Raw genomic sequence first — 17021 nt, 5'->3', positions numbered from 1 at the left:
TATTATTATTATTACTGAGACAGTTTTTGTCCCACATACAATTCAGTCTTGTGATTAAACAGGACAAAAATACAAATAAAAAGAAAGATGGAGTTCAAATAAATATACAATAAAAAGCTAGCCGGCATTTTAAAAGGCAGGAGTGCTCTGTCTGGATAAATACAGCACACAGGTATGCATGGGAACAAGGGGGAGAGTTCAAAAAGGGGGGGAAGGAAGAGAAGTAGGCCGTGGGGGGGCAGAAGGTGCCACGGAGGCAGCAGCGAGGTAAGGAGAGGCACACACACACACACACACACACACACACACACACACACACACACACACACACACACAAATCATCGTCACTCACCTCCACAGCTCTTCGCCATTCTGCTGCTGCCTTCTCCTCCGTTGTCCTTGCCCTGACTTTTTCCTCCAGCGTCCATTTTTTCCTCTCAGACGCTAGCAGGCCCTGCCTATTCACCATCACGAGGGAAGAGAGAGTCTGCGCAGAGGTCCAATCAGTGTGAGGCACATGTCTTGTGTTCACCAATCACAGCCAGGAGCTGACTTCCCCTTGTTCCCGCCCCCAAGTAACGTCCAACCTAACGTGGAAACGTTAAAGTCGCAGCTGAAAAGTAGGAAAATTACTAGTCGTTCCGTTACTTGCCAAATGTAATGGAATTACCCACTCGTTATTTAAAATTGTAACGAATTACAAGTAACTCGTTAAAAATAACAAGTTACTTCCAAGCTCTGGTGCGCTTCATAGACCTAACCATGCTGGCTTACTACTGACCCTACCTAATCTAACTAGACATTCTCTGCAGCATGTGGAGTAAGTTGACTCAGCACCCCAATGAGGGGGGCGCTGCCTTAAATAGGGAAGGTCTTTGCCCATAATCTCTGACTCCTGCAAAGTACCACCTTCTGAAAGTCCCACTTCTCATGTTGTCTTGCGCAGGGCAAGAGGGGACGAGCCTCTGGCTGCTCATCTGACAGCAAAGGCTCGCTAGGTGTCGGCTCAGCCTCAGGAATGGGGAGCAGGTTGGCGGGGAAGCGTTTGAAGTGCCAGGTGGGGAATCCCGGGGGGATGGAGTTGGCGCACGCGCAAGATCACTCACCAACAGCTCTGTTGGAGTGCTTGCAGTCGGAGCGGGAGCCACGTCGACAGGAGGGCTGTCCGTGGGAACTTGCGGGCTGTCAGCATCTCCCCCTCCCTCAGTGTCTTCGAGAGCCTCCTCCTCCTCCGACACCTCCTCCTGGTCCACCTGAGGGAACTGGGGCTCAACAAGGGCAATACCCAAATCTGGGCATTGCGCCTCCAACTTAGTTAGTAAGCTAGAACTAGGTATGCCTTTCCTATCTACTATGTATTTCTATAAATAAAGTAGCTTTTCTTATTTACTCTTAAGTCTCAGTGATCTAAATGCAGGGTAAAAGCCTGCTTCTAAGGTAAATGCACACACTGGCACACTCAGTTCAGACCGGTGAGTATCTCTGCATATATATACATATTTCCATAATGGCCATCTGCCTCCTTTGGAACAGGGAAGGGCAACCAATGGCCTTCCAGATGTACATGGACTCCAGAATCCATCAGTCCCAGTCAGGCTGGTTAATGGTCAGGGAAGATGGGAGTTGCAGTCCACAAATTTATGGAGGGCCATAGGTTTCCCCATCCCAGCTTTAGTCTAGGCGACATCCTTTTTGCACTGTTATTGTTGTGAGTTTGGGGTTGGAATGGATGATCCTTGTGGGTTCCCTTCCAGCCAAGCTTGTAGTTTGAGATGGTCTAGAGAATGTTTTGGAGACCGGAGGCAGGCTCTCTGCATCATGGCTATAGGATGCCTCCTGTAACCCAGATGGAAAAACTGGATATTGGACTGCTGATGCCTTGAACCCCCTCCATCCTAAGCTCAGATTGGAATGTGTGTAAATAAATAAACCATATTTCATAAAGACACCGCAGTCTCCGCTGACCCTCTTCCCAAAGGAAACTAAACCCTGGATGAGCACAGGGACCCCGTAAATCTCACCGCTCGGAGATTGGGGAGGCACACAACATTATGCATCTACAATGCTTGCAGCCCAACTAAGACTGGCCCAAGACATTTTGGTGCCCAAGGCTAGGGTGTAGTTGTCTGGGGTTGCAGAGGGTCATAGACCCATTACTTTTGGGGGAGCAGGGTCCCAGACGGGTCCCTATGTACGAGCCTGTCAGCATGAAAGGAGAGTGTGTTAGTCACTGAGAGGAGTCCTTGTCCTTTTGTTCTGACTGGAGCCAACCAGAGTGAAAGGAGGTGAGTCAGCCAGTGAGAAGACTATTCTGATTGGCTCCTAGGGACATGTTGTAATGGCGTGTGGACTTGAGAGAGAACATGGAGAGCAAGGATGAGAAGGGAAAGTGGAAAAGGGGGCATGGCTGTGTGGGGGGGGTGGCACAACAATCATGAAGGGACCCTGCCCTTCTGACTTTGCCGCTACACTGCTGGCCCGAGGCGAAGACAATACAGTATCTTCCCCACCCCCATGCCATGAACAGAACCTGACCAGACTAGCCATTTAACATTACTTCAATGCTGTCGACAAGACCCACCACACCTGAGGGCAACAGGCTAGCTTATGAGGTGTGGGGCAGGTTGGGTGACGCTTATAGCCCTGTCCTCCAACACCTCACTGCCATTCACTTGCCATTCCGCCTAGCGCCTGCATGCTAACCACTCATAAAAGCTGCAGTGTAGGAGCACCAGTGCCTGCATGCATCACGACAGGAGAGTAATGCATGCACCCCTGCAATGGCTGCTGGAGTATATGGCCTGGGCTGGCTGCTGCTCAGTTGTGGTCCTTTCCCAGCAGTACTATCTGTGATGTGTTGGAAGAAGGTGGCTAGGAGAGACAGTGATCCAACCATGCTTGGCCAGCAACAGGCAATCATGGTGGCTTTCAGGACACCATCTAAGGAGGATGGGAATGGATAGAGGAGGGCTCAGGAGGAATGGCTGATTGTGGGAGCTGCTGCCTGTCCTGTATCTGCCGCCTGAGGCAGTTGCCTCACTCTGCCTAAGGGTAGGGCCAGCCCTGAGCCCAGTTCTGGGGTGTGTTAAGTCCCACTGAATTCAATGACTCTTATCCCCCAAAATACTATTCCCAGGATCACAGTCTTAAAGTGTGCAATTCTCCAAATAACATTGCAGAAGATACTCAAGTGATCAGTTGAATTAAATAAATCAAATTCATTATATTTCTAGTCCACCAGTTTTTAAAGATTCAAGTCTCTTCCAAAGTTGGCAAGGCTATCCATGTATCTGCCTCATAGCTTGGAATAATGAATAATGCTGATATCAAGATGTTTTGATTTCATGTATACTCCCCTTTTGCTTACATTCAGGACTTTAATTCAAGGAGATAAAAAAGCTGGCTTTACCATTTTCTGGGCAGATGATGGTCTGGACACAGGGCCAATTCTTCTGCAGAGGGAATGTGATGTTGGCCCAAATGATACAGTTGATGACCTGTACAATCGGTTTCTTTTCCCAGAAGGAATAAAGGCTATGGTAAGGCTATCTGGGCTAAAAGCCATGCTGTTTGGAAGGAAAACTGAGTGGCACTTCAAAACTGCTTTTCAGAATTTTAAACTAAACATAGCATTAACTGTCAGATAGGTAGCTATATTAGCAGTTTTTTAGCTGTTCAAAGATTTTCACAGATATCATCTCAAATAATCTTTACAACAACCCAGTAAAGTAAGCCAATATTATTAACTTTCTGTTATGGTTGTGGGACTGGAGCTGAGGCTTGCCTGTTCAGGAAGTTACTGAATACATAGCTGAATACAATGAACTATAGGTTAATCCAATGATTGAATTTGGAGCTTCCTAGTTCATAGAATGCTTCCAAACTTGTTTATTGAGCATTTATCCTGATTTGTTTGAAGGGAAGTTAGATGATGCTGGCAGTTAAATAGTATTCATTCTGATTTGTTCATGGGGAGGTTAGATGATGTGTCAAAGCAAGTGTTATCCCACCTTTCCAGTGCATTTCCCCATAACCTTCCTTATTGCAGAAAGTCCTCAGGAAGCAGATTTGTGATGTGATACCTCCCAACCAGCTATATGATTGCCACTATGTGATTGAAACCCTCTGGAAAATAGCAACTTTCTGGAAGCATCCATAGTTCAGATGCACTGAACTGATACATGACAACAAATGTTAATATAAAATGCTGTTGATATGTTGATTGCTTGGTAGGATTTCCAAGCAACTACCACACATGCCCGTTGGGAATGTGAATTAGCCCTTTAAATAGCTGTAAAAAGGATAACAAGCATTTTAAGTAGATACATTTATTCCATTCTGCAGGAACTATTTTGAAGATGTTTGGTTCTGAAGATGTTTCTAAAATGTTTTGTTCTTAAGATTGTTTGATCACTTCTTGTTTGCCATTTTGGGCTCCTTTTGGAAGGAAGGGCTAAATATAAATTTAAATTAAAAAAAAAAAGCCAGGACATTTTGTTTGCTAGAGCAATCAAAAATGTGTTGCTGTTTTTTGTTTAGGTAGAAGCTGTGCAGCTAATTGCTGATGGTAAAGCTCCATGTATACCTCAGCCTGAAGAAGGAGCATCTTATGAAGGCATCCAGAAGAAAGAAAATGCAGAGGTATTGTTGGCAATAGCAATGGTTGTGGCTGTATTTTTACTCAGGGAAGACCCATTGAAATTAATTAACATGACTAAGGCTGCAATCCAATACATATCTACTCAGAAGTAAGCTCCATTGGATTCAATGGGACTTACTGCCAGGTAAGTATGTATTGGATTGCAGCCTAAGTTAGGTCCATTAATTTCAGTGGGTCTTCTCTGAGTAAAACTTAGTTGAATAACACACAATGGCTATATTTTGATTAAATGCTAAACTATGGTTTAGCTTAGCATTACGTGAATGGGCTTGTGCACTCTCCCTCCCATCTTGGGAGAAGGAGTTGGAACATTTTGCTTTAGTTTGTCAGTTTCGTCCAAACCAGGAATCATTAACTATGATTAGTTTCAAAACAAGACATCTTCAAACTGTAGTTTATAAAGCTGTCTCATTTAAGCTAACTATAGTTAGTGTTAACCATAGTTCCCTGCTCAGACAAAGTGTGAAACTGCAGTTAACTAAAAGCAAAAAATTAAGCATCCAAACTCCTATTCCTCAGCCACAGAGCAGGAGAAGAGGATAACAGGGAGTGCGCAAGCCCAGAGGAGACTGGGCTTATTCACTTAGTGCTACGCCATGGTTTGGCGTTACATTCAAATGTGCCCAATGACCATACATGCCCAGTTATAATTTTGCCATTAATGTTAATCCATGTAGAATCTAGTCCACTGATTCATTCATTCATTACAAAATGAATTGGAACAGCTCATGTACTGGTGAGCTCAAAGTGATGTGCAAGTTAAAAATGAAACACCATGATGTATAAAAAATCTGAAGTTATTACTTTAGAAACTGGAAGAGTGTTCTGGATCTTTCTCTGTGCAGGTATCCTCTAACAAGGGCCACATTTGCCACTTATCTACATACTTTTCATGTGCACTCAGAATGTTCTTGTTTTCATAAGGATCATATTCCATAACTGATTTATTCCTGTTATATCATAGGTTTGAAAGATTGATCAAATAACTAGAGGTTGTTGGACTCCAACTCCTATCATCCCCTGACCATTGGTCATGCTGGCTGCGGCTGATAGGAGTTGAACAACATTATAACAAGATTTTAATTTTATCCTACTCACATATTGATTACAGTGCTGACTGTGACTTCATCCTAAGTCCCCCAAATCAGTGTCAAAAAGGAACTTGACTGCTCTTTGAATTCACTCAATTGCTTTTCATTTTTTAACAAGAAATGTCCATTAGTCCATGATTTCCAAATATGTTTGTGTTTCAGGTATGTTATTTGATTTTTAATTGTAGCGCTTTTAGGTTATTACTGTCATAAGATATCTAACCTTTTCATCCACATGCTTGAATGAATTCCAAGGAAGTGCAATAGTGTACCATAACAGATGTTTATAATTAGAAACATAGTGCCCTGCTTGGCATCTCCAATGTGTGATCAATTTATATGGAACAGCTGCTCTTTCCTTGACTCAGCCTATGGAAATATAAAAGAATTACCCGTTGTCCTTCTCTATGAAATATCTTTTATGAAAAAATAAAAGTTTGTGTGTCATTATCATAACACACTTGTTGCACAAATATAAGTGGTCACAGATGAACTATTAAAGACCACTGCCAAAAAAGCTGAATTCATGTCAGCTCCTTAGAACTGGCTAACATGTGGCTTTCCAGATGTTGCTGAACTATAGCTCCCATCAGCCCCAGCCAACATGGCCACTGGTCACAGATTATGGTAGTTATCATTCATCAACATCTGGAGGGCCACAGGTTAGCCACCTCTGGCTTTGTTTTACTTATTTATACTGTTTGAGTCTTACATTTTTGGATGCCCTAAACAGCAGAAGAAAAACCAAACAAATCTTAGTTTGTACAGAAGTAGACCACTTGACTAACAGTGCAGTCCTGAACATGTCTACTCATAAGTAAGTCCCATTGAATTCAGTGAATCTTACTCTCAAATAAGTGGATATAACATTTCAGCCTAAGGCTCATTCCTTTCCATATTACAGTGTTATAATGGTCAGGACTAGGGATACAAAGATCTGTCCATTTCAGTTCTCTCAGGTCAAGGTCTCATTTTCCCAGTTTTAAATTCAGTTCTCCACATTTCTGCAACAATTTGCATTTTTTTAAAATGAACCACCTCATAAAAATTCTTCAGCACTTTAGTGCAAATTTCTCCTAATAAACACATTTTTGTATATAGCTTTTTGAAGGCAGTCCATTTCCATTTTGACTAATATACACATTTTTGCAAGTAATTTTTTCTAATATAACGTATCTTGTATGTTATTTTCACTAATATATTTATTTTATGCACATGTTTCCTGAATACATGTATTTTTGTAAACATTGGCTGCTTGGAGAACTGCATCGCAAAATTCAGATAAGTGCAATTGCAAAGGATGGCTGTGTTTTGATTCTCATATTGTTTCAGAAAATGTGAATTTAATAGATTCAGCTTTAAATGTGAATTTGTCATCCATCCCTAGGCAGGGCATTGTCAGTACACTGTGACAGAACATTCTTTCTTTACCTTTTTAACATCTGTTGTAATCTGTCAAGAAAAATAGCATTCTTAGTAACATCTGAAAAGTACAATAATATACTCGTTTCATTTTTATAACGTTTTCTGAAATGTCCTCCTTTAGCAAGCCACATAATTATTCCTTAAATTATCATTCAGGTGCAAGATAGTTCTTTCTGTGTATATTACAGTGTTGCATCTATTATGGCACACTGTAATGGATACTTCTTCCTGTTGTAATTTTAAATCTCTCCATGTTTCGTGTTATGTGACAAAGAATCTATGAATATTCCTGCTGCATTAACTTCCTGTGCATCGTATTATGTTGGTTATTGTTATTGCAGGCTCTGTTGCCATTCTCACATTCAGTTGTCATGATAAACCATGATTTATCATAAGGGGAATGAGCTCATGCGCTCCTCCTTTATTTATTTATTTATTTATTTGTATCCCACCCTTCCTCACATAAGGAGACCAGGGCGGCAAACAAAACACTAAAAACACTCTAAAACATCTTAAAAACAGACTTTGAAATATATTAAAACAAAACATCTTTAAAAACATCTTAAAACAAAACATCTTTAAAAACATCTTAAAACAAAACATATTTAAAAACATCTTTAAAAAAAAGCTTTAAAAACATTGAAAAGCAATTCCAACACAGACACAGACTGGGATAAAGTCTCTACTTAAAAGGCTTGTTGAAAGAGGACGGTCTTCAGTAGGCGCTGAAAGGATAACAGAGATGGTGTTTATTTAATATTTAAGAGGAGGGAATTCCAAAGTGTTGGTGCAATAACATTAAAGGTCTGCTTCCTATGTTGTGCAGAACAGACCTCCTGATAAGATGGTATCTACAGGAGGCCCTCACCTGCAGAACACAGTGATCGACTGGGTATATAAGGGGTAAGATGGTCTTTCAGATATCCTGGTCCCAAGCTGTATAGGACTTTGTACAGCAAAACCAGAACCTTGAACTTGGCCTGGTAACTAATGGGCAGCCAGTGCAATTCTTTCAGCAGTGAGGTGACATTGTTGTTGTTGTTGTTATTTATTACATTTGTATACCGCCCCATAGCCAAAGCTCTCTGGGCGGTTTACAACAACATTGCTCCCATGAGCAGTCGTGCTGCCACATTTTGCACCAGCTGCAGCTTCCGGATGAACCTCAAGGGCAGCTCCATATAGAGCGCATTACAGAAATCTAATCTGGAGGTTACCAGTGGATGGGCAACAGTTGTCAGGCTATCCTGGTCCAGAAATAGCCGCAGCTGTCTTACCAGCCATAGCTGGTAAAAGACACTCCTAGCCACTGAGGTCACCTGGGCCTCTAGATCAGAAGCTCTTCTTTTTTATTAACTGCAGTATGTTGTATTGTCCAAACACAACAAACTGCTGTTAGCCTTAACTATAGTTGCTTGGGGGGGGCATGCGAGCGGGTGAGGTATTAACATGCTAGATCCTCGGCTCCGCTAACCTGACTTACTTTAAACACCTTTTGCGACTTCCCGAGATGGGATGCAACAACAAAAACCACAGAAAAACAATCAAGAGGTCTCCAGGACCTAAAGAACCAGTGGGGAAAAGATTTGGGATTTGAGTTATACTTAGCTGATTGGATAGCGCTCTACACATTTAAATATGGTAAAACAATCTCTGCCAATCATAAAGAAATTATACTGAAAACATTTCACAGATTGTGTCTGACACCAGTTCAGCTCTCTCACGTATCTTCGGCTGTGTCACCAACTTGCTGGAGAGGTTGTATGCAAAAAGGAACATATTTTCACCTTTGGTGAACATGTCCAAGGATTAGATCATTTTGGAACATAATTCACACTGAAGTCAAAATCACTAAAGGAAGTATTCACTTAAGTCCAGAATTGTTTTTACTTTATTTAAAGGAGAAAATAATAATTTGAAAGCCAAAAATCTTATTTCTAAATTATTATTAGCAGCAAAGATATTGACATAACAACACTGGAAACTCCTGGATGATTTGGATGTACAAGTTTGGTATAGGAACACCTGAACAATTGTGATTTTGGATAAACTCACGTTGCACCTCCCGTACTTACAAGGCAAAGCCAAGCCAGAATCCTTCACAAATATGTGGTGGACATTTATGGACTGTACAGCTCAACATGATTTACATGATCAACTTCCCAAAGAAACGAAAGCTATTTGGTTATTATGATCAAACAACCTAGATCACTTACTTGATGAATTAATCAGGTTTAATAGTTGCTTTTCATTTTTATTGGTACTTGTATTAATGTCTGTATTTGTATGATCCCAAATTGTACTTGTAACATTTCTCAAATGTAATCCATGGCTCCAGGGTGGGAGTGATGGGGGGGGGGTTGTTTGTTGGTTGAATTTTTGTAATCTGTTTAAAAAAGCAGTAAAAGTTATATACATATAACTATGCCTTTTGGTTTCCTAGATTTTTTGGGATCAGTCAGCAGCAGCTTTGCATAACTGGATCCGAGGGCATGATAAAGTACCTGGAGCTTGGGCAATGATTGATAACCAGGTAAGTGTGAATTACAACAAGCATATTTTATCTCCTCTTGAAAACAGTATGAATATAGGTGAAAGTTTTATCAAGCGTGAGGATCAGCACATCATTACTAGATTGCTGAAAGAATGAGGAATGATTTGGTAATATAGCCAGTATGTGCTTCTAATGCAAAATGCTCAAGAAATGGTAATATTTCGCTTTTATATCTTGAATCAAACTTTGTGCAAAGGACATTCAATTAGATCAGGGATGGGGAACCTGTGGCCCAACAGATGTTGTTGGACTCCAACTCTCATCGTTCCTGTCCATTGTTCATTCTTTCTGACGCTGATGGAAGTTGCAGTCCAACAACATCTGGAGGACCACAGGTTCTTCATCCCTGATTTATATGTATTTATTGTTGGTGTTGAATTATTCCTCTTGCGTGATATAATTTACAACTGAAATTTCCCCATAAATTGTCACTGAAAGATAAGAGTAAGCATGTTGCTTCTACCTACCCTTGCCAGTTGTGCCAAACCCAAACACTGACGCCCACTGTTTGATGAACTGTTTCTTTTGATTGTTTCATTTTTAAAAATCTTTTTTTACAGATGGTTACTTTCTATGGGTCATCATTACTTGATGGTTCACCACCTCTGGGAGAAGAGCTGGCAATAAAAGGTGCTGCAAAACCTGGTCTTGTCACAAAGAATGGACTGGTTCTGTTTGGCAATGATGGAAAGATGGTAAGTATTTTGGAAGTAGTTTAGGGATTGTATATAAGAGTAAACTACAGTACTAAGTGATCAGAATAATAAATGTTGGACAACAGCAAGGAAATAAATAATGATTTTGATGTGAATGTTATGTACTAACCCTATGATGGTGCTGTAATAAGAGATTCTAATATGAATGTTTAGAATGAGATTCCTTTTTCTAGCAAATTTTCTCACCTTGCTAGCTCTCTTTTACATCTGCTTCTTTTTTCTCTAGTTGCTGGTAAGAAATCTACAATTTGAAGATGGAAGAATGATCCCAGCATCTAAATACTTTTCCTCTGATGAAATATCTGCCATAGAACTTACTGAAGAGGAGCAGAAGATGGCAGAAAATATCCAGGTAAACAATTTTTGTGTTTTGAGAGAGGAGTGTTTTGAAAATATCAAGGTAAACAATTTTTGTGTTTTGAGAGAGGAGTGCAAAGAAAACAAAACATTTATTTAAATCTGACAGTGGCTTAAGCTTAAGTTGTCATCCCCCCTTTCTATGGTGCCTAGAACACTTTTGGTGCTTTATAAGTAATAAGTAAGGCTGTAGTCCTATACATACTTGTGAGGGGGGGAGTAAGTCCCTTGGAACTCATTGGGGCTTATGTTGAGTAGACATGCATGAGATTGCACTGTAAGCACATAAGCAAATAAGTAAATACAGAAATATGGGGAAAGGAAGAAAAGTAAATAAAATCTATGCAAAACCACCAGTAGGAATGCAAGAGCCTACTGGAATATATATGTTCTTTGGAGATAATCATGAATGCATACATAGTAGCCGGTGATTTATTCTTTAAATACATGTCATCTGAAACCCCACACATAATCTTATTAGAGCCAGAGCAGATCTTAACCCTTGCAAATATCTAGCGACATCCCATGAGTCTCTTCCTCCAGCATTACACTACACTCATGAGTAGAACAGTTGTTTTTATGTAGTTGCTGCTTGCAGTAAGGCCTCACTGCCTTGATACTGGAGGCGGGGGGAGGGGATATTAATTTATTTTATTAACAATTTTGTATCTTGCTCATCCTCTGCTCTGGAGCACAGGGCAGCTTACAACAATAGTAGATAAAATACTATACAACAATAAAGCATCTTTAAAACCAACAATCAGAATAAAATACAATAAGCGGTCACAATGATAACTAGCTGTAGCATTAATTCCTTTAAGATCCAAGTATTTGAACAAATAAAAATGTCTTTAGCTTTTTAAAAAATATTTCTACAGTGGGGGCAGTTCGAATATTACTTGGGAGAGAGTTCCAAAGGCGGAGGGCCACCACCTACCACACCCTGTCTCATGACTCCGCCTTCCTGTTGAGTTAAAATCATCATCTTATTAACACTGGATGATTATAGGCATGATCCAGCTCTTTCCACACACAGAGGGCAGTGAGGCTTCTCCTAGATTCTAGGGCCTAGAATATGCCATGAAATCCTTTCCCCAAATGCCTGCTTTGTTCTCAGTATGCTGCTTTAGGCTAGGGATAGCCAACTTAGTGCCCTGCAGATGTTGTGGACTATAGCGTCCATCGTCCTCAACCAGTGGCCATGCTGCCTGGGGCTGATGGGAGTAGTAGTGCAAAATATCTGAAGAGTACCACTTAGGACTACATCCAGTGCTGCAGCTCTGCTGGTGTAACAGACTTTCATGCATGTAATGGAGCTTCCTCTTCCTCTCTTCAGCCCTCTACCTCCCCCCACTATGCACCCTCAGAATCAACTCTGGAGAGTTAGGAGACCCTCTGGAGCAGATTTGGGTATGTACAGGGAGAGGCATGGAAACAGAAGTCCTGTTGAGCCAGCAGAACTATGCGCATGGAGTATTGGATATAACCCATTGGTTATGTCTGCTGTAGGTCTAGCCACTCTTGGTAAGTCAAGGACCTCCTGCGCCTCACTTACATGCAAGCCCTTCTCGCTAGACCCCACATGCAGGCTATTCCCTATGATGAGGCACTTTGGGAGCTGGAGAGTGGTGGCCGTCTGTGAGCATAGTCATTCCTTCCTTCCTTCCTTCCTTCCTTCCTTCCTTCCTTCCTTCCTTCCTTCCTTCCTTCCTTCCTTCCTTCCTTCCTTCCTTCCTTCCTTCCTTCCTTTCTTCCTTCCTTTCTTCCTTCCTTCCTCAAATGTATAGCCTGCCCTTCTTCCCCAAAGGGTCCTAGGGCAGCAAACAACATACAGTCTGATGCAACCACATCCAATAAGCAGTAAGAGCTTTGGCTTAAAAGAGGCTGCTGGGACTATTGCAAGCTGGTTGGGAAGTACAAAGTGGAGCCCAATTCAAAGATGTTAGCTTCCACAGTGTGTGATTTGGGACCAATCTGCTTTATCAGTAGATAGATTTGTCTATGTCATTGTCTGAGATATTTTCCATATCTTGCAGTCCATTTGGAAGGGAATTTTGAGCAATGTGGCTGTCATTGAGGATGCCACTGACTTCTTTAAATCTGGAGCAACTTCTATGGATGTTGTTAGGTAAGTCGACCTCCTGTAAGGCATTGGGGGGGGGGATCTCAAATCAGAGACAACACTAAAAGTGCTTCTAAGTCAGATTTAGGGCCGGCTCTAACATTAGGCAGAACGAGGCAACCACATCAGGAGGCAGATGCAGGGGATGGCAGCAGCTTCCCCAGCTGTTTCTATCCTCTGTAGCTGTTTTTTGTTGGCCCGAGATGCCTAGCTATCTTGCCTAGTTGCCTTCTCCCAATATATTACAGAGAGCACCACTGAGAAATCTTGACTTATGAGCAGGCAGAGAGACAGGCAGCCCAGGCCATTAACTTCAGCAGGCATTATTGGTGTGCATATATTGCTGTGCTCATAATGCATGCTGCATTCTGTTTTGAGCCTCAGCAGTACAGAGACAAGGCTTCAATGGCACCCTGGACAGCTCCATGTAGGGCTTAGGCTAGACACTACATAAGAGCAAGTGCTCAGATGTTGCTTCAGCAGCAGTCATCCTTGGGCTGAGCCTTAAAAGGGACCTGCAGCTCTATCTTGGTTGCTAACTCCACTTTCAGTGAAAGAAACCTCTTCATTTAAAGGAGTCTAGCTTGCTTTAGTAGTTGTTGATTCTGACAGAGCAGGGGAGACTTTGGTTCAAGCAGAGCTTCTGAACTGGAATCCTCTGCATCAGAGAATGGCAACACAATGTCCTTTGGCTGGAGAGGAACTGGCACGACAGGCTTCTCTAGTGCAAATGTTTCTGGTTGGTTGGGTACATCTGGGGTTGGCCCCAAGGGTAATTCCCTGTCCCACTCCAAATCCATGGCTTCCTCCCCTGAAGAAGGGGAACCTGCCCCCAAGGTCATCACACATTGCAGCATTTACTTGAGTAAGCAGTGAGCAGGCCCCAGGTGGAGCAGTGAACGAGTGGAAGCAAGATATAGCAGGACAGAGCTGCATGTGCCACACAGTCTGCCCTGAGCTCAAGCTCACCTCAGGCACGTGTCCTGTCACCAGTGTTGAAGGGAAGGTTCAACTGACAGTCTGGTCAGCTTCTGTGTGTGGAATTGGGGTGCTGTTTTGTCCTTTGCCTCAGGCACCTAGATATCTTGGGCTGCTTCTGGGCAGACTGCAAGCAGAGGGATGTTCTGACGTAATGTTTGTTGCACTGCATAAACACCACTGCCAAAAGATATATTGCAGCTCGAAGCCCAGCAAGGTATCAGGTGATCTTAGGAACCAGTACAGTCCTATCTAGCCTTATATTGCTTCTAACTCTAGCCTGGCTCCTCACTTTAAGCAATTTGTCACTCAGTGCAAGCTGAGTTGCTTCCGCACAGTGAGAATCCCTGCTTGCACCTCTCCTGATGTATATCTCCAGGCTGCCAGCTCTGATGCCTGACATTTTGAAAGAGTATGGTTCCAAAATGCCAGTTCAAAGACAAAGACTCGGACTATTCATGATGTGGTCGATGTAAAAAATAAAATGAAAATGAAAACAGCCACATGCAGTAATCCCATTTATTGATTTCACCATTTTGACCAACTTTTCACTTGTTTGATTTTTTTATCTCTCAAGGATGATTGAAGAGATCAAGCAAAAATGTGGTGGACTCGAGCTACAGAATGAGGATGTCTATATGGCCCCTAAGTTTGGAGATTTTATCCAAATGGTTGTCAGAAAACACAGGGGAGAAGACCAGGAGGAAGAATTGGTAATAGATTATGTAAGTAGGTTTTTTAAAAAAAGAATCACTTTCTTTCATTATAGTAGTAAATTGATAGGCAACGTTGTGTAGAAAAAGTAAGACTTTACATTGCAAGGACCTCTGGGGAACATAGTACATCCCTGTGCCCTTTGCACACATTGGGTCAGTGCTGAAAAGTGAAGCAGTGGGTGAAGTGGCTGCAGCAGCTGCCACCATCTTAATTTTCTGAGAGTGCCCCAGGGCTCTGATGTAGTGGGAGGATGGGGAGGTTAAAGTGGCAGCTGCTTCACTCTGTGCTTCTCTTCAGAGTGCCAGGCAGTTTTATAAAACATCTAAGCATAGTGCAAATGCATGAGTGTGAAGGAGGCTCCTGGAGAGAAGATCGCAGCTGCTTTATTCTTCCTCAAGTCCTCCTGCTGCTTGGCTTATTGTGCTGTCTGAACCTGGGCTTGTGGGCTTGTCTCCTTCAGACAAACCACAAGCTGTAAACTAAGAAAAAACCTTGGTTACAGCTTGTGGTTTGTCTGGACTGGGACAAACCATGAGCTTGTCTTCAGAAGACACACTAAGCCAAACCATGGCTTGGCTCACAGCAGCATCAAAGCATCTTCCATTTCCTCTCTGGGAACCTAAACACCATGCATTTGCACTGAGCCGTTGTTTGCATGTACCGCTAAGCCAAACTAAGACTGTGTATGCAAACCTCTACGCAGCAGCAGCAGGACCACAGGAGGAGCAAAGCAGTCACAATATTCTCTCTGTGAGCCTGAACACTTGCACATTTGTACTAAGCCATGGTGTAGCTTAGAGTGTTGTCCAAACTGGGCCAAAGACATGTTGCATCTGCATGCAATATCCCTGTCAGTAAGGGTCAAACTACCCGCGATGGTGTTAGATCCCTGACTTTAAACACAGCTCTACCCCCAATCACATCAAAAATGTTTGGATGGTGGTGGTGAGGTGAAATGCAAAGTACCAATGGGGAGGCCTGGTGTCAACACCCAGCACAAAAGCTGGGGTCCATGAGCCCTGGAGGGGCCCACTGCTGCTGACAGTGGCCTTTTGTTTCCCCCTAAAAATACAGCCAGAAGAGACATTCTGGGTGATCTAGCCAGTAGCTCCTCATCTCCCACTATGTCAAGGCCCCAAGGTATTCTGGGAAAATTAAGATGTAGGTAGCTACTGTAGCCAGTTCACCTGCTGCTTTACTTTTCAGCACCAGGCTAGCTGCCACTGCCCAGGCCTGCTCCCTGGCAAGTTCATGATGGTGATGGTGTATACCCCCTCAGACATTAAATTATAGGCAAAAGGTAGGGCAAACAGCTGGGTTTCTTACACAATTTTATCCATATGCAAAATAAAAGCAGTAAGCCCCTACTCATGTTATGAGTGTTGTCTAGGGACTGACAAGTATTCTGCTGAATTTGGAATTAGCACCAGATTTTTCAGTAGTCCGCATATTCTCCATCTTTGCAGAGCTATCCTGTTTGCTCAGCAGCTAACTTCAATGGCTTTCCCTCAACAATGAATTTCCCCCCTCAAAGATAACTTTTTTTTTGGGACTTCCGGGAAGGATGACTTCGCTTGTGCCTGCTTTTTGAGACGAGCTCTCGTCTCAGAAGAAACTTTTTCAGTATAAATCAGTCAGAACGTTCTTTTTTGACTGGTGATGATTTTTTCCCGGGCAGGGAAAAACGTAGAGATTAACCATTAAAGCCTGTTTTTGTTTGGGAGGACTGGATTTCATTAATTTATGAGAGAAGGTTCAGCCAGCAATGCCGGAGGACGTCCATCAAGCTCTAACTGACTAAGTGACACGTTTATCTTTTCTTCAAAGAAAACGAACTTAAACAAGCAAGCATCCTTCTTTCCATATATTTTTTTTCATTTGGTTTAAATCGTTGCAGCAAAAAAGAGATTTGTCAATGAATCGGCTATATAAGAACTGCTGGGTGAGTTAAAAATTTCCTCTGTTATTCACGAAACTAAGGAGGAAAGAAACTGAAAAAGCCTATCTTAGTTTTTATTGCAAAAAGCTGGCTGGGAAGTGCATTCTAAAGATATAAACGGAAGAGGGATTTCTATTTCGAGGAGGGAAAAGAAATAAATAAATTTGATTTATGAACTTTGGAGTATTATATGTCTGGGACTATTTTTTTTTTGGTCTATTTCATTTTGACGAATCTGCTTGTTCACGACGCTACTAACTCTTTTGAAGCTGGGAACTAATTTTGTTTTGTATTCCTGAATATAAGAGATAAGGCAGGCTGTACTGTCTACACTGTGACTTCATCAAGCCTGGAATATTAACCCAATTGTGACTGAAATAATTTTTGTTTTTGTGGTTTTAAGAATGGCAATCAGGAAAGTGGCTTAGACCATGGAAGAAATTATGTTTCAGAAAATAATGG

The 17021-nt window shown here is 42.1% G+C and overlaps 1 protein-coding gene across 2 annotated transcripts in view; it reads left to right on the top strand.

Moving 5' to 3' along the window:
• The window catches only part of ALDH1L2 (aldehyde dehydrogenase 1 family member L2), a 70779-nt gene that overhangs the window by 34105 nt on the left and 19653 nt on the right, over nucleotides 1–17021 (top strand). For both annotated transcript variants that reach the window (XM_061638909.1, XM_061638910.1), the window contains 7 exons: nucleotides 3374–3539; nucleotides 4540–4641; nucleotides 9620–9709; nucleotides 10291–10425; nucleotides 10673–10798; nucleotides 12840–12931; nucleotides 14481–14628. In XM_061638909.1, coding sequence (XP_061494893.1) covers nucleotides 3374–3539; nucleotides 4540–4641; nucleotides 9620–9709; nucleotides 10291–10425; nucleotides 10673–10798; nucleotides 12840–12931; nucleotides 14481–14628 — 859 coding nt within the window. The remainder of the gene's footprint in view (nucleotides 1–3373; nucleotides 3540–4539; nucleotides 4642–9619; nucleotides 9710–10290; nucleotides 10426–10672; nucleotides 10799–12839; nucleotides 12932–14480; nucleotides 14629–17021) is intronic.

The sequence above is a fragment of the Rhineura floridana genome, chromosome 8 (assembly GCF_030035675.1).
Source record: "Rhineura floridana isolate rRhiFlo1 chromosome 8, rRhiFlo1.hap2, whole genome shotgun sequence".
NCBI classification, from domain to species: domain Eukaryota; kingdom Metazoa; phylum Chordata; class Lepidosauria; order Squamata; family Rhineuridae; genus Rhineura; species Rhineura floridana.
Note: the sequence above shows the minus strand (reverse complement) of the source record. Positions and strands in the feature narration are given on the sequence as shown.